This window comes from Macrotis lagotis, chromosome 8, assembly GCF_037893015.1.
Source record: "Macrotis lagotis isolate mMagLag1 chromosome 8, bilby.v1.9.chrom.fasta, whole genome shotgun sequence".
Classification (NCBI taxonomy): Eukaryota; Metazoa; Chordata; class Mammalia; order Peramelemorphia; family Peramelidae; genus Macrotis; species Macrotis lagotis.
In genome coordinates, this window is record NC_133665.1 from 107,090,524 (window position 1) to 107,112,681 (window position 22,158).

At 50.7% G+C, this 22,158-nt stretch overlaps 1 protein-coding gene across 4 annotated transcripts; it reads left to right on the forward strand.

Moving 5' to 3' along the window:
• Positions 1-1,104: 1,104 nt before the first annotated feature.
• SEMA3B (semaphorin 3B) lies at positions 1,105-22,010 on the forward strand. 4 transcript variants are annotated; one of them, XM_074198009.1, is made up of 18 exons: positions 1,105-1,198; positions 7,440-7,652; positions 8,699-8,856; positions 9,963-10,025; positions 10,761-10,880; positions 11,049-11,142; positions 11,525-11,644; positions 12,976-13,121; positions 13,842-13,959; positions 14,121-14,190; positions 14,291-14,435; positions 14,992-15,211; positions 16,857-16,948; positions 17,031-17,072; positions 17,965-18,122; positions 18,234-18,289; positions 18,510-18,649; positions 20,556-22,010. In XM_074198009.1, the coding sequence occupies exons 2-18, from the start codon at positions 7,559-7,561 to the stop codon at positions 21,015-21,017; spliced, it is 2,298 nt and encodes a 765-aa protein (XP_074054110.1). In that variant the 5' UTR covers positions 1,105-1,198; positions 7,440-7,558; the 3' UTR covers positions 21,018-22,010. The 4 variants fall into 4 exon arrangements, with proteins under 4 accessions (XP_074054110.1, XP_074054107.1, XP_074054108.1 ...); XM_074198006.1 differs by lacking the exon at positions 1,105-1,198 and adding an exon at positions 1,207-1,575; XM_074198007.1 differs by lacking the exon at positions 1,105-1,198 and adding an exon at positions 1,207-1,524.
• Positions 22,011-22,158: the final 148 nt, after the last annotated feature.

The following is a 22,158-nucleotide window of genomic DNA, read 5'->3' on the forward strand; positions in this document are numbered from 1 at the left end:
TACACAAGGTTCCCTAGGGGGATCTGGCCACCTGGAAGGCCACCGAAAGAGTTGGTCTGGGAGGGTGCCCAGTCACTTCAGGCTGTGGGGATTGTCTACACATGAGCAAGTACAATGCAAATAAATTTCTCTGAGATTTTAGGCTAGGTTCTAGGGAGAAGGCTGCTAAAAGTTAGCCTACTGAGGCAATCACCTGGTTTACTTTCAGGACACAGGTAAAAGTGTGCTGGAGCCAGATCTGACCGGCTCCTAAAGGTTACTGTTAAAATTTTACGGTAAGCATTTACACTTAAGAAATCAGCAAACTATAAATCAAGGCTTAATTTGTTTTGCCTAGTGTTAAGAAAGTGATGGAGAAAATGTTAATTAAGCAGATTAAGCTTAAAAATTTGAGACACTACCTGGGCAAGTTACTTAATTTTTGCCTCAGTTCCCTCATCTATAAAATGAGCTGTAGAAGGAAATAGCAAAGAACTCTAGTATCTTTTGCCAAGAAGGCCCAAATGGAGTCACATAAGAGTCAGACTCGACTAAAAAGACAGAACTACACAACAAAATCTTAAAAGTGTTTCTTTTTACAGTCGGGGTCCTCCCACAAAGAACCAGTTCCTCCCTGGAAGAGACCTTCCTTCCCACCTCTCCCCAAGTCTCTCCCCATCGTTCCCAGATTTACTCTGGGGAAGGCTCGATGTCGATTGGGCACATTAGATATGTGGAAACAGGACCTCTAAGAAGTCCAGACACGGTGGACTTTTACATAGATGCTCGCGTAGACTGTGTTCTCCATAGGTAAGGCTGGAGGGGCCGGGGGAGATGTGGTTGTGAATTGGGCTGACCAGTTTACTAGAGAGGTCAACACTCCCGGCCTTTAGTTGTGTGTAGTGTGGTGGTTGCAGTTGTGTGTTTGTGTGTCCCTGTGTGTCTCTCTGCCTTTGTTCTTCCGTGGGTACTTCTGTCTCGAAGTTTAGAGCTGGTCGGACCCGGGAGGGTCCAGGCAGGGGAAGGCGATTCTGGAGATCACGCAGCGGTCAGCCAGTCAGTCGACAACCCGATCCGCATTTGCCCAACGCGGGGCGCACTCCCCGAAGCTGGCCTGGGTGTTGGGCTTCGAATTGCGTTTCCGTGGGTGATTACCCGTCCCGCCCCTTGGGTCCAAGGATTCAAGTCGATTTGTGGATCGGCCTGTGCTTGCATACGTGTGAGTATTCGCGTGTCCGCCCCACGCCCGCACTCCTGCGCGGACGCCTTTCCTTGCTCCCTGGCCTCGTGGCTCTGGCCCTGGCCGGAGTTCGCCGGGAGGGCCCCCCTCCACTCCCCCGCCCCAGCGCGGGGCTCCAGGTCCCGCCCTCCCCTCCCTCCCCTCCCCGCTCCCCGCCTCCGGCCGCCTCCTCTGGACTGCCCTGTCACCGCCACCGACCGACCTACCTTGGGGAGGCGAGCACAGGCGCTGGAGCCGGAGCCGGAGCCGGAGCCGGAGCCCGAGTCCGAGCCGGAGGCCGGGCCGGGCTGGGGCCAGGGCCAGAGGTGCGGACCCCGCCCCTCCCCATCGGGGACTTCAGGAGGTGGGGGGGTCAGGTGAGGAGGACTTCTCTCCGAAGTGGACCCCGGAGACTGGCAGTGCCCACTGCCTGCTTATCTCGAGTCCGTGCCTACCCTGTTCGGGTCTGGAGATATGGGGGGGGGGGCAGGTGGTCGCCCGGGACCCAGTCCCTCCAGGTCCTCCCTGGGAGAGCAGGGCTACCTTGGTTGAGCTGGAGGGGAGGGGAGCCCAAGGAGATGGGAGAGGCCCGGAGAATGGTGGAGTTGGTGGGGTGGGGGTGCCCGGGAACCTTGTTTACATCTGGAGGGCTCAGTGACCCGGAGCTCACTAGAACACAGCCTTGCCCCCACTCCGGGTTGCTGGAAGTGGGGCGGAGAGAGGAGATGTGGTTGTAAAGGAGTAATGGGGCTGTAAAGGCTGTGACCCAGGGGAAGGGTCAGATGCAGAGAGAGGCTAAAATGAAGGAAGAAGGCTGTAAGAGGCTAGAGGAGGGGTCTTTGGGGAGGTGAAGGATGTGAGCAGGGGAGAGCTCCGGGGAGAACAGTATTGGGGGTCTCTCTTGGAGAGAGGGAGGAAAGGATATGGAGGAATTGTAGGAAAGAACATCAAAGGGAGGGGGGTCATGAAAGGTTCAACTTTCTGCCTTCGGTAGTGACTGGGTCTGGGTCTCTCTGGATTCTGGACTTGAGATGCCAAAAGATTGCACAGGGGATCTTCACAGGAGCATAGATTTGGAATTGAAAGGACCCCTAGAAGTTACTGAGTCTAACTCCCTCCTTTCAAAAGAAGAAACTGAAGCCAAGTGGGAAAAAGTAGCAGGATATGGATTTGAACTCAGGCCCTCTGGCTCCAAAGCACTGGCTCTTTTCACTGCATAACTGGGAGGCTGGCTTGGGATGGGGGGGGGGGGTGGAGGGGTAGGGGGTGTTAAGATGAAAACAAAGTCACAGCCAGCTTTGGGAGGAGGAGGAGATTGGGGTGGAGAGGAGATTGGAGTGGGTAACTCACAGAACTGTAGCTTTGGGTCCTTGCCTTCATGAAGTCAGGCCCCCCTGGCAGAGTGCTCCCATGCCATGTTCCTAAGAAATGCCCAGGCCACAGCCCCGCCCGTCACCAGGGTGACTGTCGGGTGACCCAGCTTCCCTCCCAAGCCCAGCACCGCCCTCCCCAGTCAGCTCCCAGCAGCCAGCTTGTCACCCGATCCACCCACCCAGGAAACTTTACTGTATAACTTGTGTGTCTGAGACAGCCCAGCTCCCCAGGCCCACCCTGTCTTAATTCCTCCAGCCCCCTGAAGACACTGAGGTCTCTAGGAGGTAGGCTTGGCCTAGGGCCATTCAAAGCTTTGAATCTTTCAGCCTCTCTCCCCCACAATCAAGGAGCCTTCTCTGCTGTTTTGAGGGGATAGGGAGGGATTGTCCTCAAATCAGGAGAGGGACCCCAACTCTGGAGAAGTTCCCTGAGGAAAAGTCATTTTAGTAAAGAGCTTTGAATGTCCTGATCTCTGAGGGAGTCTGGAATTGGGGGGGGCTGGAAGTCATGAGCCCTAAGTAGCCTTAGATTAGGTTTAAGAATTAGCCTGGTCCCATGGGCTCTACAACAACTCAATTAATCCATTGCTAACCTTGACCCAGCTGCAGTGAAAAGACCAAAAGAAAGCTGGGTCCAGCCTCCAACATCTTCTTTGTATTTTTATCTAAGGGCTTTGCTATAACAGGCCCTTATTAAGGGTTTGTTGAACTGAGCTGAATTGCTGTGTGACCACAGGCAAGGCAATTACCCTCTCTGACCTCAATGCCCTCTGTGTGAGTCTTGTGTGTGTATGTGTTTAGTCATTTTTCAGCTGTGTCTGACTTTGTGACCTCATTTGTGGTTTTCTTGGCAAAGATACTGGTTTTCCATTTCCTTCTCTAGCATATTTTACAGATGAGGAAACTGAGGCAGAGAGTTAAATGACTTTCCCAGGGTCAGACAGTTAGTGTCTGAGGCCAGATTTGAATTCAGGGTCCTCATAGCCCTAAGAGTGAGAAATGCTAGTGAAAGCATGAAAAGAACTCATATGAATTTGAACCTAAATTCTGCCTCCTCTTAGCTATAGGATCAAATAATTTCATTTTGGGTCTCAGTTTCCTTATCTGTAAAATGGTACAGTTACCTTTTAGTGCCCACATTGTTAGTCCCAGATGGAATTCTCTCCTGGGGAGGAGAGAGCTGGAGAAGGAAGGGCAGTATCCCTGGGGCCCTGATCCATCACTGGACCTACCTCAGAGGATTGTAGTGAAGATGAAATGAGATAATATTTGTACAAAGTGCCTGCTCCCCTCCCTTTCTTCTCCCCTGCCCCCCAGCCCTTTTCCAGGCCATCAAGGCAAGCAGCAACAGAAACCTGGGTTGAACAAGAGGGACTCACTCTGAGTTGGTCTATTCTGTCCCCTATGGGTATCCAGTGTTCTGAAGCTCCAACCAGGCCCTCCTCCCCAAACCCTCAGCAAGAGAGCATCCAAGGCCAGGCACAGCCCCCTGGCCCTGGGAGAGAGGGAACCTCTCTAGAGAGTCACCCCATTGGCTCAGTGAGTAGAGATTTAATTCAATTAAAAACCCCATCAATTATGTAATTTGGGGCCTAGGACCCAGGCCCTGCTCACAAGGAGCTTCCAGTCTAATGAGAGAGAGAACAAGATAAGAGCGAGAGAGATATAAGTACCTTCCTGATAGCAAGTTGGGCAAAGTGTAGAAGACTTGAGCAGGGTGGAGGAAAAGTCAAAGGAAGGCTAGCTCTATGAGGAGGAGGATTCCTTCCTTGAAGGAAGAGACAGGTGTTCATTGTTACTGAGGTCAGAGAGAGAGGGAGAGAGAGAGAGAGAGAGAGAGAGAGAGAGACAGTTGAGTTCAAAGGTACTGACCTAGGAGTCACAGGAACCTTTACTACCTTTCTGTTTCCTTGAGCCAATTATTTCACTTGTCGGACCTCAATGTCTTCATCTGTAAAATGGGGGGAGTAGATTGAATGATCAGGACTCCCTCCCAGTTCTAGTTCCTATGAGCATCCCAAGCTTGGCAAATGAGGTTGGAACAGGCCAAGATTGAGGAACAAGTAGTGATAAAAGGGTGAAAGGAGAAGCTAAAACTGGAAAAGGAGGACCTTGAATGCCAGGGTCAGGAATTCTGCTTACTTTGGTAATAAGTTACTTCAGGGTTCTTGAGGAGAGGAGTGTCATGAGCTATTTGGATTAAGGTCAGAAGGACCTATGGCCAGGCAGAGAGAAAAGGGAGAGCTTTTGCAAAAGTAAAATAGCAAGACTTGTGGCTGATTGACTCTCAGAAGTGAGGGAGATGGAAGGGTCAAAGATGGCACCAGGGTTTCTAGCCTGGGAGACTGGGAAGCTGGTGGAGTCATCCATGAACAGAGGGCATTTGGGGAATAGGAGGAAGCCGCCAACCTCAGGTCCAAGGTGCTTTTTCCCCTCTGAGGCTTATCTAGGTTGGCATTTACTCCCCAATTTGATGTCTGCTGCCAAGCAAGGCAGGCCAAGGCCAGGGCTACAGAGGAGGGCAATGAGGAGGAGGCCTCTGCATCACTGGGGCGCTGCTCCTATTAGGCCAAGGAGCTGAGGGCCACAGTGCTTCTGTGACTCCCCCAGGCAAATACTGGCAGGGTGGGAGGGAAGTTTTGTGGGGAAACCTGCCCAACTCTTGTGGGGAGGGCTTCTGTCCCCTTGTGGGAGTCATACCCTATTGGTGATACAAGAGGCTAAGGTCTGCCTAGTGTGGAAGGGACACTGACCTTAGTGTCAGAAGACCCAGATCTAAATAATGGCTGGACAAAGGAATTCTCATGAGTCCTTGTAGCCTGAGATGCAATGATCTGGACTGAAGACTCACAACAGAATAGTTCATGGAAAAACCAGGGTCAGAACTCTGGTCTCCAGATTCTCAGCGCTGGGTTCGTTCTGCCCCACTATGCTGTCTATGGGGGATAGCTTGGGGTGGGGGGCATGTGGGAGGGTAATTCTTGCTTCAAAGGAATAGTTGATAATATTTCTGGTTTCCCATGTTTCACTGTTGGGGATCAGAGATGGCTGCAGAGGCTCGCCAGGATGAGAATGAGGGGATGAAGGACCTGTGTGTTGTGTGTAGGGTGAAGGTCTCAGTGAGGGTGCGGACACTCAGTAGGAGGCAAAGGCTCAATCAGCAGGAGCTCACTGAGGGAAGGATGGCTCAATGAGAGGGATAGCTCAGTAACCCTCTCTCTCCAAACAGTGGATATGAGGACCTGAATGGTAAATCTCTACATCTTCTCTACAGACAAACACACACATACATGCACACAGACTTACACACACCTACACACACAGATATTTGCACACATACATACAAACGCATACACACTCATCTACTCCTCCACTACCACCACTCCACCTTAATGTCCCCATCCCTTATGAACCTGGTTGGTGACATAAGAGACAAAGCACTAACCTCCCCCCTTTTCTTCCTGACCCCTTTAGAGAGAATAAGTAGAGGGCAGGAAGACTCAGCTGGGGTCATGGGCTGGAGGGGAATGAGGAGGGAGAGGTCAGGAGATTTGGGGCCAACAGAAAGGGAGGTGATTAATACCCTTGTCCAGGCTGAAAGCTTGGATGCTGACATTCTATTCTAGTTTCTGGCAGGCCTTGGTTTTTCTTTCTGGAAAATAGGTTTGGTAAAGGTCTGTATCTCAGGTTCCCAGCCTCTCTTTGATGGGGACATTTGGGCTCCAGGTGAGTGTGAGAAGAGGCTCCTCAGAGATTCCTGGGAAGGTCCCCTCTCACCCCACCTGTGGTGTTTCAGATACTCACATACATACACACACAGACACACACACACACACACAGACACACACAGACACAGACACACACACAGACACACACACAGACACACACACACACACACACACCCTTCTATGCATATATAGACATACTCTTAAAAGGCAAACAATCACAGAATTTGTGACTTGGGAGTGGCCATCGAACCCAGCCCAGTCCCCCCACAAACTCCCCAACAAGTGGCCATCCCGCCTCTGCCCTCATACTTCCAGAGATGGGGAACTCATTCCCCCTCCAAGCAACCTGATGACCCCTTTGTTCAGTTCTAACAGCTGGGACATGCTTCCTGACATCATGTTGAAATTTGCCTGGGCAGCTTTCCTGTGTAATTTTCTCTTTGCTGTTGCCCCCAGGGGTTAAACAGAGCAAATCTAATCCCTCTCCAAATATTTGAAGAGTTCCTATGTCTTTCCGCACTTCACTGAGGCTTCCTTTGTCCAGGTGGACACCCCCATTTCCTTTACTAGTCTTCATGTGACAATCAAGGGAATCCAGGCCAGCACCATCCTGGCTGCCACCCCCCCTTCACACACATATGTGAAAGGTATGTGAACATATGTGAAAAGACACACACATCATCCACTTCTCTCCTTAGCCTTAAGTACCATTTGTGGGACAGGTAGCTGGGTGATGTAACTCCCCAAGCTAGGATGAGCCCTAGAGAGGATGCTGTGGATCTTGGGGTCAATCCTAGGAGCTCCCCCCTCTACTCAGATCTCTCAGCCTGCATTTTCTGCGAGGGCAGGGACATTTATGTAATTGTATTTGTACATGGAAATATGTTAGGTGCACGTGTGTCTGTCCGTGTCAGTGTATGTGTGTTTGTGAGTGTGTCTGTCCTTCAGAGGAAGGGGCTAAGCTAATTGGAATGTGGCTGAATTGGCCCCAGCGCCCAAACCGGCTGTAATCTGATCCCCTGGGACTCACACACTCCGTCTCTCTCCCTCTTCTCCCTTTATTCTCCTTCTCCCTCTCACCCTGCCTTCTCTCTCCTTTGGTTCCTTCCCTCCCTCCTTGATTCTCTCCTTCTTTTCTAGATCCAGAGGTCAGAGTCCAAGGCCCAGCCCCAGAAGAGCTTCTCCTCCCCACCGAGTTGGTTGCTAGCTCTGCCTCCCTGGGACCCCACGGGGTCAAGACCTGCCTAGCCTCTTTCACCATGCTCCCGGGCCTGGCCCTTTTCTGGGCCCTGGTGCTGGGGGCAGAAGGGGGCCCAACCAACAGCCCTCCTCGCCTCCGACTCTCCTTCCAAGGTAGGGAGCACCTGATGGGAGAATTGGAAGACTGGGTCAGAACTGTTTCTGCGGGAGTGTGGGATGGCTTGTGTGCGGTTGTGAGAGCATGTTTGTATAAGTGTGTAACAAAAGGTGAATACAACTGTGTAATTTTCTCTTTGCATTTAGGTTCAGGGAGTGTATAACTGTATATGAGTGTGTAATGTGTGTGCAGCTGAAACTGCCTGTAACTGTGTGTGTGTGTGTGTGTGTGTGTGTGTGTGTGTGTGTATGTAATTGGTTCCTTGGTGCTCACATGTCTGTACATCTGAGTGTATGTATCTGGGGGTGTCTCAGGAGGACTGGATCCATGTGAAGGTCCTTGGTCCTCCATCAGTCGGAAGCTTCCTAGTGCCTTCTAGTGGGAGAGAGCTATTTCTGGGAAAGGGGGATACAGGGACCTCTGCCCAGGTCCGGGGTGTCTCTGAGTAGGACTGAGAGCCCCCTCTGGGTCTATGCTAAGAGAGAACCTCCCCAGGGCCTCTCTTCTGTTATTGGGTCCCTGATTAACTCTTTCTGGCCTCTGCCCTGACTCTGAACGCCCAGCCTGGATTATTTCAGGGGCAGAGATAGGGGCAATAAGTCCATGTCTCTCTTTCAGATGACTGAAGGGGTGTTCCCCTATTCTTCCCAAGATTTCCTAGGGCCCTGAGAACTTGAGGCAGCCCAGTCCTGAGGCAGGGGTTGGGCTACAGGTTGCTAGGCAGCAGTGTCTGGCGGCTAGTTTCCCTGGAGGCCTCGGCCCCAGCCTGGGAGCTAGGCTGGGGATGAGCTGGGCAGAGAACTGACCCCCTTGTGCCCCACCATCATCACCACACACACATACACCCTTGGGAAGAGGGAAGGTGTGGGAAATATACTCCTTGGAGGAAGGATGGGTGTAGTGCTCCTTAGGCCAGGCCCTACCTGCCACCCCCTCCAGACTACTTTTGAGGCAGCTGTTACATCATAGGCCCTGGCCCTATCCTTCCTCTGTGTTTCACCTTCTCTCTTTATCCTCAAATTCTCCCTCATGTTCCTGGCAGAGCTCAGGACCCGGCATGGCCTTCGCACATTCTCCCTGCCTCGAACCTGCTGCTATGAGGCTCTTCTGTTGGACGAGGAGCGTGGAAGGCTATTTGTGGGGGCCCAGAACCATGTGGCCTCCCTCAGTCTGGATAACATCAGCAAACAGGACAAGAAGGTACCCAGAGACATAGTTCCCCTCTGGAGATGCAGCCTCACCACTAGGAGACTCATTTTCTGCCCTTAGAGACAAGGATCCTCCAAGGACACTCTCCCCTAGAAATTCTTGAGAGATATTTCTATCCATTCTCCTGTTGGATCTCTCACCAAGAGTTACAGTGCCATCACAGAGACATTTTCTCTAGACACATGCCCTGGAAGAGATCATAGGATCACCGAGTTAGATATGGAACAGACCTCAGAGAGCATCTCTTCCAGTCCCCTTTGCCTTTCTTCCCAGAGATGTCCTCCCCAAGAGATGCAGGAGGAGATGCCTCATCCTGCATGGCAGGGAGCTTCCTCAATTGAGAGAAAGGGTTCCCAAAAGTCACATTTTTTCAGAAACCAACCCTCTCCCCCAGAAACATCCTCCAGGAGGGATATGCTTGTCTTCCTCCCATAGATGCCAATCCTAAAAGGCATCCCTCCAAATATACCTCCAGGGAAAGATAGTCTTTCTACCCATAGATATCCCCTTCAAAGATAAACCCCTAGAGAAGCATTCTCTACAGAGAACTCTTCACAGGAGAGGCATTTTTCTCCTTCCTCCCAAACAAACCCTCTCTTCCACCAACATACTCACAAGATCAGGAGACATTCTCCCCACATATTTCCCTCAAAGATGTGTCCCCCGGGACATATATTCTCTAATCTCAGAGAGACGCCCCCCACACTAAGTTAGATACCATTTCTTCCGAGGTATTCCCCTCCAGGGATAACTTGCCCACATACAGCCCATCTGGTATACACTCCTCCCCTCCCAGTTGACGTTCCCCCAGAAGAAACATTCTCTGCAGATAATAACCCATCACTAAGAAATATTCCTCTAGAGATCCCCCCCCCCCAAAGACCATCTCATATTCTGGAGTCATCTATTCCCTCCCTTCAAAGATACCACCACTACCCAGAACTCTATTCTACCCAGAGGGACGTTCTCTCCCTCAGGTTCTCCCTCCTCCCCAGTTTCCACTCCCCAGGTCTAGTTCCAAGACAGAGGGTATCCTTCTCCAAGCCTTCTTATAACTCCTTCTGTTTCTCTTCCCTCCCTCCCCCACCCCTGCTCAGCTGGCCTGGCCGGCGCCTGTGGAGTGGCGAGAAGAATGCAACTGGGCTGGCAAGGACATCAGTGTGAGTGACCAGTTGGCCTGGGCTCTTTGGGGGGATGAGGAGGGGAGAAGAAGAGAAGGGTCTCAAATTCTTCTGGACTGCCAAAAGAGGGAGACCGAGTTGGCAGGGGGGGTGGGGGATGTTCTGGTCTTGGAACCCTTGGAAGAAGGTGGTGACTGGGGTGGCTAGGTGGTGCAGTGGATAGAGCCCTAACCCTGGAGTCAGGAGTACCTGGGTTCAAATCTGGTCTCAGACACTTAATAATTACCTAGCTGTGTGGCCTTGGGCAAGCCACTTAACTCCATTTGCCTTGCAAAAACCTAAAAAAAAAAAAAAAAAAAAGGTGGTGACTCAGATCTGCCTCATCCCTTGGAAAAGACCTGCTCATTTAATGGAGTAACAGAAACCATAGGAGTCAATGGGGCATTGGGGAAGGGGGGAGAGAAATGTGGGCAAACCTGAACCCTGTCCATGAAAGACTGAGCTTCAATTTACCTGCCCTTTACGTGACAAGGCAAACCACTTCTCTCTCTGGGCCTCAGTTTTCTCCTCTATGAAATTTGAAGAGCAGCCCTTGCATGAGAGCAAGGGGGTTCAGAGGAAGAGGGCCCCTCGTAAACATTAAGACCATTTAGCAGTGTGACTGATTAGTCAGGGGGCACAGGGAGAGGCTGAGCTCGGACAATCCCCCTTGAGGCCGGAGCGGGGAGGAAGGGCTCATGCCCACCAGCCTGACTCTGTCTTCCTCCTGTCCAGGCTGAGTGTGTGAATTTTGTGAAACTACTGCACCCTTATAACCGAACTCATCTATACGTCTGTGGGACAGGGGCTTTCCATCCTGTCTGTGGCTTCCTGGAGGTTGGGTACCGGATGGAGGTGAGGATCAGATTTGGGAAAGGAGAGGGGTGGAGGGAGTGGAGAAGCCGGAACCTCCCCCCTCGCTCTGAAGGTGCAGCTGCTTCCCTTCACCCCTCAATGTGGACAAGTTTCCAAAGTGGGGAGAGGGCAGGAGGCCATTCTGAATCATCTCCTGCCCACTCCTAGGAGCCAATGCTGAAACTGGATCTCAATAATCTAGAGGATGGAAAAGGGAAGAGTCCCTATGATCCCAAGCACCGGGCAGCCTCGGTCCTTGTGGGTAAGACTTGAGCTCCTGAGATTTCCCAGTATCCCCTTAGAGCAGTACTACCTCCCCCCACTGACTAGGGAGGGGGAAGGGGAGAGTGGGAATGACACTGGACTGGGATCCCCTGAATTCTTCTAGTCACCCCAAGAATACTCCCTAGGCCTCTTGGTAGCCTCTGTGTTTTGCAGGCCCTTGGAGCTCTCCTTATTCCCCATAGCTTCTCAGAGACCCTCCCTGGCTCCCACAGCCCCTTAAAACTTCCTGGGTTCCCTTATCCCCTGTGAACCCATTCCTAAACTTCTGGAGATCCCCTAGATTGCCGAGTTTCTTCTCCAAGCTTTCCAACCAGTGGAGTCCACTCCACCATCTTCCCCTGTCCATTCCCCCACACCAGGGCAGGAACTTTACTCCGGAGTAGCCACAGACCTCATGGGCCGGGACTTCACCATTTTCCGAAGCCTTGGCCGGCGCCCCAACCTCCGAACAGAGCAACATGATTCTCGATGGCTCAATGGTGAGGGGTCATTTTTATATTATTTTTTCCCAATTATATGAAAGGACAATTTTAAACATTCAATTAAAAAATCAGAGTTCCAAATTTTCTCTCCCCCTCGAAGATGGTGAGCAATTTGATATGGGTTATAGATGTGCAAACATGTAAAACAAATATCCATATTAGTCATGCTGTGAAAGCAGAACTGGTCAAGGGGGCAGCTAAGTGGCCAAGTGAATAGAGCTCTGGCCCTGCAGTCAGGAGTCCTGGAGTTCAAATCCAACCTCAAACACTTAATGTGTGACCTTGGGCAAGTCACTTAACCCTCTTACCTTGCAAAAACATAAATAAATAAGAAAGAACTGGCCAAAAGAAAAAAACTAAAATCAATAATGAGGGTCTTGAGTGATCAGCATGAGAGGGCTCTAAAAGGCAGAGTCCTCCACTTCCTCCCAAAAAACCAAGACTTGAGGCCCAAGTTCAAATTGTGGCCCTGACTCTTACTAGCTGTTGGATATTAGGCAATCACTTCTCTTCTCCTGAGCCTTTAGTTTCCTCAGCTATGAAATGGGAATGCTTGGAGTGGCTGTGAGTAACCCTTACAGCAATATGGAAATGGGCGGTCTTATCATTCCTAAGACAGTCTGGAGGCCTGGAGAGATGTCCTCTGCTCCTCCCCATCCCCACCCATTTGAAGCCTCCGGGGTCCCCTCTGTGCCCCCCTGTACTTCCAGCCCTTCCAGGGGCCCAGAGTGTGTGAAATGGGGGGGGGGGCAGCAGCTCTGTGGGAGGAAAGGGGCCTGGGACCCAAGAAAGCCAAGGTTCAGGGACCCTTTTCAATAGCCACTTCACCCTGGACAAGTCCTTTCCCTAGCCTGGGTTCAAGACCCTCAACCTCCTTCTGGGAGGGACACTCAGTCTCAGAAGGGGGGACGGTAGAGCGAGGGCTATTAAGGCACGAGTTGTCCAAGTTGGAATGGACATGAGAACTCAGAACAGATGACAGACCTAGAAGGGGCCTGAAGGATGGTGTAGCCCCCCCCCCCCCCATTCCGGCTCCTACAGGTGATGTGACGAGACGCTGCTTAAAGAGGGAGGAAAGGGAAAGGGTTTGTGTGGGATGGGGGAGTCAAGTTGGTCTGGGCTGCTGGGGAATGAGCCAGGCTGACTCCTGGGCTAGTGCTGCCGCCCGGTGGTCAGTCCTTGCCGTGCAGCCTCCGACGTTGCAAGGATGGAGTGGGGGAGAGAGTGGGGGGCAGTGGGGATCTGGGGGGAGAAATGACTGGCATGGGGTGAGGCGGATGGGGATGGGGGCTCCAGGACTCTGGCCTGACCCATCCCTGGGGGCCTAGAGCCCAAATTTGTGAAGGTTTTCTGGATCCCGGAGAGTGAGAATCCCGATGATGACAAGATCTACTTCTTCTTCCGGGAGGTGGCTGTGGAGGGGAACCCAGGCCTGGGCAGGGTGTTGGTGTCCCGCATCGGTCAGATCTGCAGAGTGAGTCCTCTCTCTACTTGCCCATGTACACACACACACATGCATACACACACACACACACACACACACATGCCACACTCAGGAACTCTCAGTGACACATACCCATCCACTCTCACACAAAACCCACATATAAATGTAGACACTAATAATAATAATAATAATAATAATAATAATAGTGAGTAAATAGAGAGATTGTGTTTTAAGATTTGCAAAGTGCTTTTCAAATATCATCTCATTTGATCCTCACAATAATCCCCAAAAGAAGGTACTGTAATTATGTCCATTCCTCATTCTATAGAGGAAGAAACTGAGAAAGGTTAAGTGACTTGTCCAGGATAACACAACTAGTGTCTGAAGGAAGATTCGAACTCAGATTTTTCTTGACTTTGGGTCCCTTACTTTGGCCACTGAGCCACCTGGCTGTCTGTAACACTGTGTGGACAACATGATATTTCTCAGACACACACACACACACACACACACACACACACACACAGATAGACCCCATATTTCTTCACATAATTATATACCACACTCATGCTCACAAATAGGCACTCTCTTGTGTATCCACCATACCTGCAGATAGACAGCCTCACAACTCACACTCACAACCCCACGTACACACCTGCTTGGCCAGGTCATTCCAGGATAGGTCACGTGGGCCAAAGAGGCCGGGGTACCATATCTCAGAGATCGCTCACTCCCTTTCTGCCCCTGCAGAATGACCTAGGAGGACAGCGGAGCCTGGTGAACAAGTGGACGACATTCCTGAAGGCCCGGCTGGTCTGTTCCGTACCTGGGGTAGATGGGGCCAGCGACACAGCCTTTGATGAGCTCCGTGAGTGCTTGGGCTTGACGCTGGGGTCTGAGATGGGCCCAAAGGCAGAAGCTGAGCTTGGGAGGCCTGGACTGTGGCTCTGGTCAGGAGAGGGGTCTGGTGCTCTAGGGTCCTGAAGGCTGGGGGTTCTGGGGACTCTGACCCCATGTCTTCTCACACAGGCGACGTGTTCCTGCTCCCCACAAAAGATAGAAGAAGCCCCCTTCTCTACGCTGTTTTTTCCACCTCCAGGTCAGTCTTGACTGGGGAAACTGGAGAGGGAGGAACAATTCAGAGTCTGGGGGGCAGCTTGGGTAGCCTAACCTTGCTGTTGCCACTGTCCCCTCAACAGCAGCGTGTTCCAGGGCTCGGCTGTGTGTGTGTACAGCATGAATGATGTTCGGAGGGCCTTCCTGGGTCCCTTTGCCCACAAGGAGGGACCTAACTACCAGTGGGTGTCGTACCAGGGCAGGGTGCCCTACCCCCGCCCAGGCATGGTAGGTCCTGGCCACCTGGGTGGCACAGAAGATGCGGCAGGGGAGGACAAGGCTTTATCAGTTAGGTGTTCATCACCCACTCACTCCCAGCCCTTTGCACAGACTCTGTTTCCCCAAAGTCCTTTCCTCAGACCCTGCTCAGAATATACCTGCCCCTGCAATTCTTTTTGTTATCATTGTTTTTAGTTTTTGCAAGGCAATGGAGTAAGTGACTTTCCCAGGTTCACACAGCTAGATGATAATTAAGTGTCTGAGTCTGGATTTGAACTCAGATCCTCCTGACTCCATGGCTGGTGCTCTATCCACTGTGCCACCTAGCTGCCCCTCCCCTTAAACCTACCCTCAGACAGGACTTGTATCTCTCCTCATATTTTGGTGGACAAAGTTGTCTTTCACTCTGGACCAAGAACCCCTGAAGGCAGGGGAGGGGCTCCCTCTACCAAGCAGGGGCTTCCCTGGGTCTGGCCCTTGCTTCCCAGTAGGCCAAGAGCTCCCAAGGTCAGGGGTCTTGTTTGCCATGTTATCCTTGGTCAGACAGCCTTTTTTGTTTCCTTAGTGTCCCAGCAAGACCTTTGGCACCTTTGGCTCCACCAAGGATTTCCCAGATGATGTGATCCAGTTTGCTCGAAACCACCCCCTCATGTACAACCCCATCCTGCCTGTGGGCGGGCGCCCCATCTTCCTCCAGATTGGCACCGACTACACCTTCACGCAAATCGTCGCTGACCGCGTGGCTGCAACCGATGGCCACTATGACGTCCTGTTCCTTGGCACAGGTCAGACTTCCTCCTGCCTCTCCCAATACCACGCTTCTTGTAGAACCATAGCCGTTATGGATCCAGAAGGAAGTCTTGAGGACCAAATCCAACTCCTTTACTAAACAGAGGGGAAAACAAGGGGAAGGTCAAGGTCACCCAGAGAGAGAGATGGATAGATCTGGGACCCAAAGCCTGGTCTCCTAAGACAGGCCTTGTTCTTGATGTGTCCAGAAGAACAGCTTTAGAATTCTCTGCAGGGGGGAGGGGTATGAGAGGGCAGCTAGGTAATGCAATGAATAGAGCATCGCCTTGGAGTCAGGAGGACCTGAATTCAAATTCAGACTCAGACACTTAATAATTACCTAGCTGTGTGGACTTGGGCAATGCCTTGCAAAAAAAAAAAAAAAAAAAAGAATTCTCTGCCAGGGCTTTGAGGCCTCCCCGAGGTACTCACAGCTACTCTGCAGATTTCTGTCCCTGGGGTCTCCCACCTGCCCTTCCCATTCTCCCATTCAGCCAGTCTGGGCAGGCCAGGCTGATATCCACCTGCACACCTTGGCTCCTGCTGTTCCCTGTCAAGGAAAGATGGCCCACTCCCCCTCATTCAAAAGCTGAACCCTTCAGAGCTGAGCCCTCCCCTCCCCTGGGAAGCCCCCCCTGACTCCTTTACATCACTCAGAAGTGGCAAAGCAGTGAGCACCTGTGTCTCACTCTGTGTTAAACACTACAAATATCATCTCATTTGATTCACAGCTCCAGGAGGTTCTCCTCTATTATTATCATCCCTGTTTTACAGCTGAGGAAATTAAAGCAGACAGAGGTTAAGCGACTTGCCCAGGGTTACACAGCTAGCAAGTGGCTGAGGTTGGATTTGAATTCAGGTCTTCATGCTAGCATCCTAGCCCTGCTTTAACTCTCCTTCCCCACAGTGATTTGAGTCACGGAATCACAGAAAGAAGAAACTCACAGTGTCAACATCTAGAGAAGGAGCTAACCTGGCACCTCCATAGGTTCTCTCTCTCTCTCTCTCTCTCTCTCTCTCTCTCTCTCTCTCTCTCTCTCTCTCTCTCTGTCTGTCTTTCTTTCCCCCTCTCTCCCTTCCTCTCCCTCCCCTCACCTATACACACACATAAACTCTAAAAGTAATTATATAATCCATATTTTAAGTGTCAAATGAATGAATTCATCTTGCTGACCTTGAAGACTTTCTTTCACTGAGCCTCAGTTTCTCACCCTGTAAATTTAGGGTAGAATACGGGAAGATTGGGCTTGATGTTCTTCACTCCTTCCTGGCTCTGCTGTTCAAAGGTTTTTCTTTCTGTGGCTCCCTCATAACACAAATGAGACTCAGCAGGATCCAAGGGAAGTCCCCTTTCCCGGCCCCCCCCAATCCAGTCAGATCCATTCGATTCAACAGTAATTTGCTCAGCAGGGTATGAGAAGCAGCTTGGCAGAGTGGTTAGAGAGCCAGCCTCCAAGACCTGGGTTTGTCCTTTGACACCTGTGCCCTGGGTGATTCTGGGCAGACCCCAGGGATGATACATTGACTTGCACTGCTAGAGAGGGTGCTCAATAGACATAGATGATGGGATGGGGTGCATGGGGGCTCTTCCCCAACCCCCAACAGCGTGCCTGGCCCCACATTGTCACCTCTTTCCTGCAGACATTGGTACAGTCCTCAAGGTGATCTCAGTCCCCAAGGACAGTTGGCAGAGTACAGAAGGACTTCTACTTGAGGAGCTACAGGTGTTTGAGGTGAGAAGACAAGGTCCAACCAACAAAGCCCTGCTCAGCTAGTCCCCAACTCAGCTCTGAACCCAGTGTCTTTCCCTTCCAGAATGCTGCGGCCATCACCAACATGCAGATCTCCTCCAAGAGGGTGAGTGGGGTGAGGAAGAAGGTCTAGCAGGGCTCTTCTGGGGTCTCCGGAGCTTCTCAGGGGTTGACCCCTCAGTGCCAGTCTCTTTGTTCCCAGGAGCCACCAACTGCACTCCAGAGGGTCCATATTTTCCTATGTCTATTCCTGTCAATATTCCTGGACTGAGGGCATTTATCAGTAGTAGTAGTAGAATAGTGGTGGTGGTGGTAGTGGTAATAGTAGTAGTAGTGATATCAGTGGTAGTAATAATAGTGGTGGTGGTGGTAGTAGTAGTAGTAGTAGTAGTAGTAGTAGTGGTAGTAGTAGTAGTAGTAAGTGCACACTAAAGTTTGTTGAGTATGTGACTCTCTTCATGATCCTATTTGTAGTTTCTTGGCAAAGATACTGGAGTGGTTTGCCATGTCCTTCTCTGTTTCATTTTTTTGTTTGTTTTATTTTTGCAAGGCAATGGGGTTAAGTGGCTTGCCCAAGGCCACACAGCTAGATAATTATTAAGTGTCTGAGGTCAGATTTGAACCCAGGTACTCCTGACTCCAGTGCTCTATTCACTGTGCCGCCTAGCTGCCCCTCCAGTTCATTTTGAGATGAGGAAACTGAGGCAAACAGGGAGAAGTGATTTGCCCAGTCTCACAGCTCAAAAGTATCTGAGGGTGCATTTGAACTCAGAGCCTCTTGACTCCAAGCCTGGTGCTTTCCCCCTATACCACCCAAAATGATTTGTTTATGTTAATTCATTCAAATCTCACAAGATCCTGCAGAATTTGCAGTTCATTCCCAGATGGGTAAACTGAGGCTTCTCAAACTGAAGGGACTTGCTCAACCGTGGGAGCCCGTGGGTCTGTTTCCTGTCTCTGATAATGATCCCCTGCCCCCTCCCCTTTTCTGAATCTAGCACCAGCTCTACGTGGCCTCCCAGGGCTCTATCTCCCAGCTGCCCCTGCACCGATGTGCTGCCTATGGCCGTGCCTGCGCCGAGTGCTGCCTGGCCCGAGACCCTTACTGCGCCTGGGATGGGGCCACCTGCACCCGCTACCTACCCAATACCAAGAGGTATGGGACTAAGACAGAAGATCTGGGGCAGGGAGGCATTAGAAGGTCCAGGGATCAGGGGAGGTGTCTCAACATCCCAAGGATTTACCCACATCTCTGCTTTCCTCTTAGGAGGTATCGTCGTCAGGATGTTCGCAATGGGGACCCCAACATACTATGTTCTGGGGGTGAGTGAACCTTAATATCAGTTTCCTCCTCCCACAGACCCTCAAATCCTAAAGATAAACTCCCTAAGACCTCCACCTTGTAGGAGGGAGCTACTAATAGGCTAGCCTTGAACCAGCCAGCTTATCCCCATATCAACATCTTCCACTGCCACCCCAATCCAGAAGCCCACCAAATTCCCCTGACCCAAGCTCCAGCTGAGCTCCTATGCACCTTCACTAGACCCTCCTCGCCAAACCCTGATGGAGAAAAAGTTGTTTGGGGTTGAAGGCAGCAGCATCTTCCTTGAGTGTCAACCCAAGTCCCTGCAGGCCCAGGTGCTATGGACCTACCAGCGGACAAGTGAGAGCCTCCGAACCCAGGTAAGCATTCCCCACATTGGGCCTGGCATCCTTCTCCTGTGTGACACCCCAAATCCTCTCCTGACATGGGTGAACTTGCACAATTCCCTTCCTTTTTGGAGGCCTCAGCTTCCCTGTCTTTAAAATTAGGGGGTTGGGGGAGGTGATCCTTAAGGTTTCATCTGATGTTAGCAATCTGTTATCTATATACTGGAAATGTGAATTTTGTTCCCTTCTAGTTCTAATATTCCATGCCCTATCTACCCCACCTTGTCCTGGGGCCCCTTTTCTTCTATCTCATTCAGTTCTTATCAGCTTCCATGGCTTTAATGATCATCTCTGTCCAGATGATTCAGATCTAGACATTCAACCCCAGTCATTCTTCTAACTTCAATTTTTCAAAATCAATGTCCAAAACAGAATTCATTATAATCTGCCCCCTTCTTCTAGACTTGCCTATTTCTATTGAAGGCGCCATCATTTTTCTAGTCTCTTGGTATTATCTCTTCCTCTCTATCACATCATTTGACAAATCTTTGTTGTTTCAAAGCTGCACAACATCTCTCCCATTCAACCTTCTCTCTCTGCTCATATAGTCACCACTTAAGTTTGGTCCCTCCTTACTTCTTGCCTAGATGTCTTTTTTCTTTTCTTTCTTTTTTTCCTTCTTTCTTTCCTTCCTCCTTTCTTTCCTTCCTTTCTTCCTTCCTTCCTTCCTTCCTTCCTTCCTTCCTTCCTTCCTTTCTTTCTTTCTTTCTTTCTTTCTTTCTTTCTTTCTTTCTTTCTTTCTTTCTTTTCCTTTCCTTCCTTCCTTTCTTTCTTTTTTGCAAGGCAATTGGGGTTAAGTGACTTGCCCAAGTTTACACAGAAAGTATCAGGTATCTGAGGTCAGATTTGAACCACCTAGCAGCCCCTCCCCCCAGGTGTCTTAACTGATCCCCCTGCCACAAGGATCTACTGGCCTTCCCTCTTTCCCTCATACACACTACTTCTCTCGTCTCCTTGCCTTTGTGCAGGCCATCCCCGTAACTAGAACGCAGCCTCACCTCTGCTTCATAGACTCAGATATTTATAAAATAATCTCCTCTAGAGGAGCTCACTCCCTCATCCCCCTTGGCAGCCAGGTGGCGCAGTGGACTAGATTCAAATAGACCCAAGTTCAATTCCAGCCTCAAACACTTAGTCCTGTGTGACCCTGGACAAGTCACTTCATCTCAATTTTCTAAAATGTAAAATGGAAATATAATAATAATAATAATAATAACTCGGCTCTTCCAGGGTTGTCATGAAGCTCAAATAACTGTAAAATATTTAAGATGGCCTCTGCCTCGTTCCCACCAAGCTAACAGTACCAACTTCTATATTAAGCCCTTCCTGATGCCCTCTATACTTCAGTGCCTTCCCTTCCTTTCTTAGCTTTGTTCTGCATTTATCCTGGATGCATTCATAAATATACTTGTCTCCCCTAAATAGAGAGAAGGAATTGCTTCATTTTTTGCATTTCTATTGCCAGGGTCTAGCATGGTGTCTTATTTAGGGGCTTAAGAGATAGTCACTGATTGATAAAGGATCCTTCCATTTCTGATAGATTATGTTTTAAGGACTTTTGGCTCCAAGAATGGTTCCATTCAGAAGCAGCATCACCCTGGGCAAGTCCCTTTACCTATCTGAACCTCAAATTCCTCATCTGTAAAATGGGGATAGTAATACCTAGGATCCATGCCTTATAGAGTCCTTATGAGACTCAAATGAAATCCTGTGGGCAGAAGCCTTTGCAGATCTTAAGGGGCTATGAAAATATTAGCTGTCATCATTACAAAACTGGTTCTGGTTACTGTGAAGGAACCTCCATGTACTGGCCATATGTTTGAAGGGCTTTTCTCACTCCAATATGCTGCATTCTAAGGTGTGCCCTTCTCTGATCCAGGTGCACTTGGATGACCGGGTGATCCAGACAGACCGGGGCCTTCTCCTCCTCAGCCTGGGCTCCCACGACAGCGGACTCTACCACTGCCACGCTACCGAGCATGGCTTCACACAGCCCCTCCGGCGGTTCATCCTGCGAGTGGTGGCTGCCCACCAAGTCGAACAGCTGACTAGGGTCGAGGAGACCCAGGGAATGGGGGCAGGGGCCCCTGCTAGCCATAAGCTCTGGTACCGAGACTTCCTACAGTTGGTGGAGGCACCTGGAAGGGGTGGTGGAGGCCCTATGTGCCCCCCATCTTGGAGTAGTGCCAAGGAGACTCAATTGCCCTCAGCCCTGGGACCTCGGTCAAAGGGACACAAGTGGAAACATCTTGAAGAGAAACGAAAAGGAAGGAACCGCCGGACCCACCCCCCGGACCCTCCTCGGGCTGATCGGGGACCTCGAAGTGCGGCCCAATGGTGACCCCGCCACCTTTTCCCCAGACATCAGTGGGGAGCAAGCTGGGTGACCTGCTTCCTGCCTAACAGGGGTGCCTTTCAACCTGTTCATGTGGAGAAGGGGACCCAGAAGACATAGACTGGCCTTTGGTGGGGCAGGGGTCCCCTTTCAATCTCCCTGCCCTGGGGGCCCAGAGCCCAGGATACAACCACTGATATATTTATTAACAGACCGTAACCAATGAATGTAACCCCAAGAGGGGCCAGGGATAGGACCAGGGACCTGCTGGTGGTCTGAGGTCACATCCATCCCCTCCTTTAGTGCCTCATTCCCTGATTGTTAGGTCTGAGTCCAGAAGACAGAGCTGACAGAGCTTGGAGTTTGGGAAGGTTCCCTGACCAACCACCCCAGTATCCCAGGATTAGACAATCAGTACCAGGTCATTGGGGAAGGGAAGTCTGAGAGTATGGGGGAGAAATGCACCCCAAGCCTTGGGAAAGAGCAAAAAACACCATCTCTTAGGGATGGAGTAAAGCATATGACAAGCCCAGCACTTTCTCCCTGAAACTAAAGGTTCCCCAGAAAGAGAGAGGAAAGAGCAGCTGATAGGGAGAGATTATGGGGCAGGAAGGGGGAATGGACAAAGCTAATCCAACAAACAGGACTTAGCCAAGGAGGGGGCACTGCCTCTGCCAGGGACCACAAAGGATTGTGGGATCACACATGTGACTTGTGTGGGTATGTTTGTGTGTCTGTGTGTGGATGTCTATACGTGAGAAGGCAACAGATGACAGGAGAGCGAGCCTTAGACTGGTCAAATTCTGCCACAAATTCACCGTATGATCCAGGGTCAGTCCCTTTCCCTCTCTGGACCTCGGTTTTCTTTTGTGTAAAATGGAGATAATTCCTGCCCTACCTTCCTCACAGGACTTTTGTGAGGATCAAGAGAACTAACAGATGTGAAAGTACTTTGGAAAGTATAAAGAACTATATAAATGCAATATATTATTATTATTATATGTGTGTGTGCATAGATAATAGCAGAAGGGCCACCTAAGCTTCCAGGCACATCCAGATGCCCTTTCGAGATATGAATATACTCTGTCGCCCGGGTTTGGAGATTATTAGGGGCCTGGTCTCCAAGTCTAGTAAGTTGGTCAAACTC

Coding starts and splice junctions, on each gene's coding strand:
- SEMA3B (XM_074198009.1), top strand. CDS start 7,559: ATGCTCCCGGGCCTGGCCCTTTTCTGGGCCCTGGTGCTGGGGGCAGAA. Junction 13,122..13,841: donor GCATCGGTCAGATCTGCAGA/GTGAGTCCTCTC, acceptor CTGCCCCTGCAG/AATGACCTAGGAGGACAGCG. Junction 18,123..18,233: donor TACCTACCCAATACCAAGAG/GTATGGGACTAA, acceptor CTTTCCTCTTAG/GAGGTATCGTCGTCAGGATG.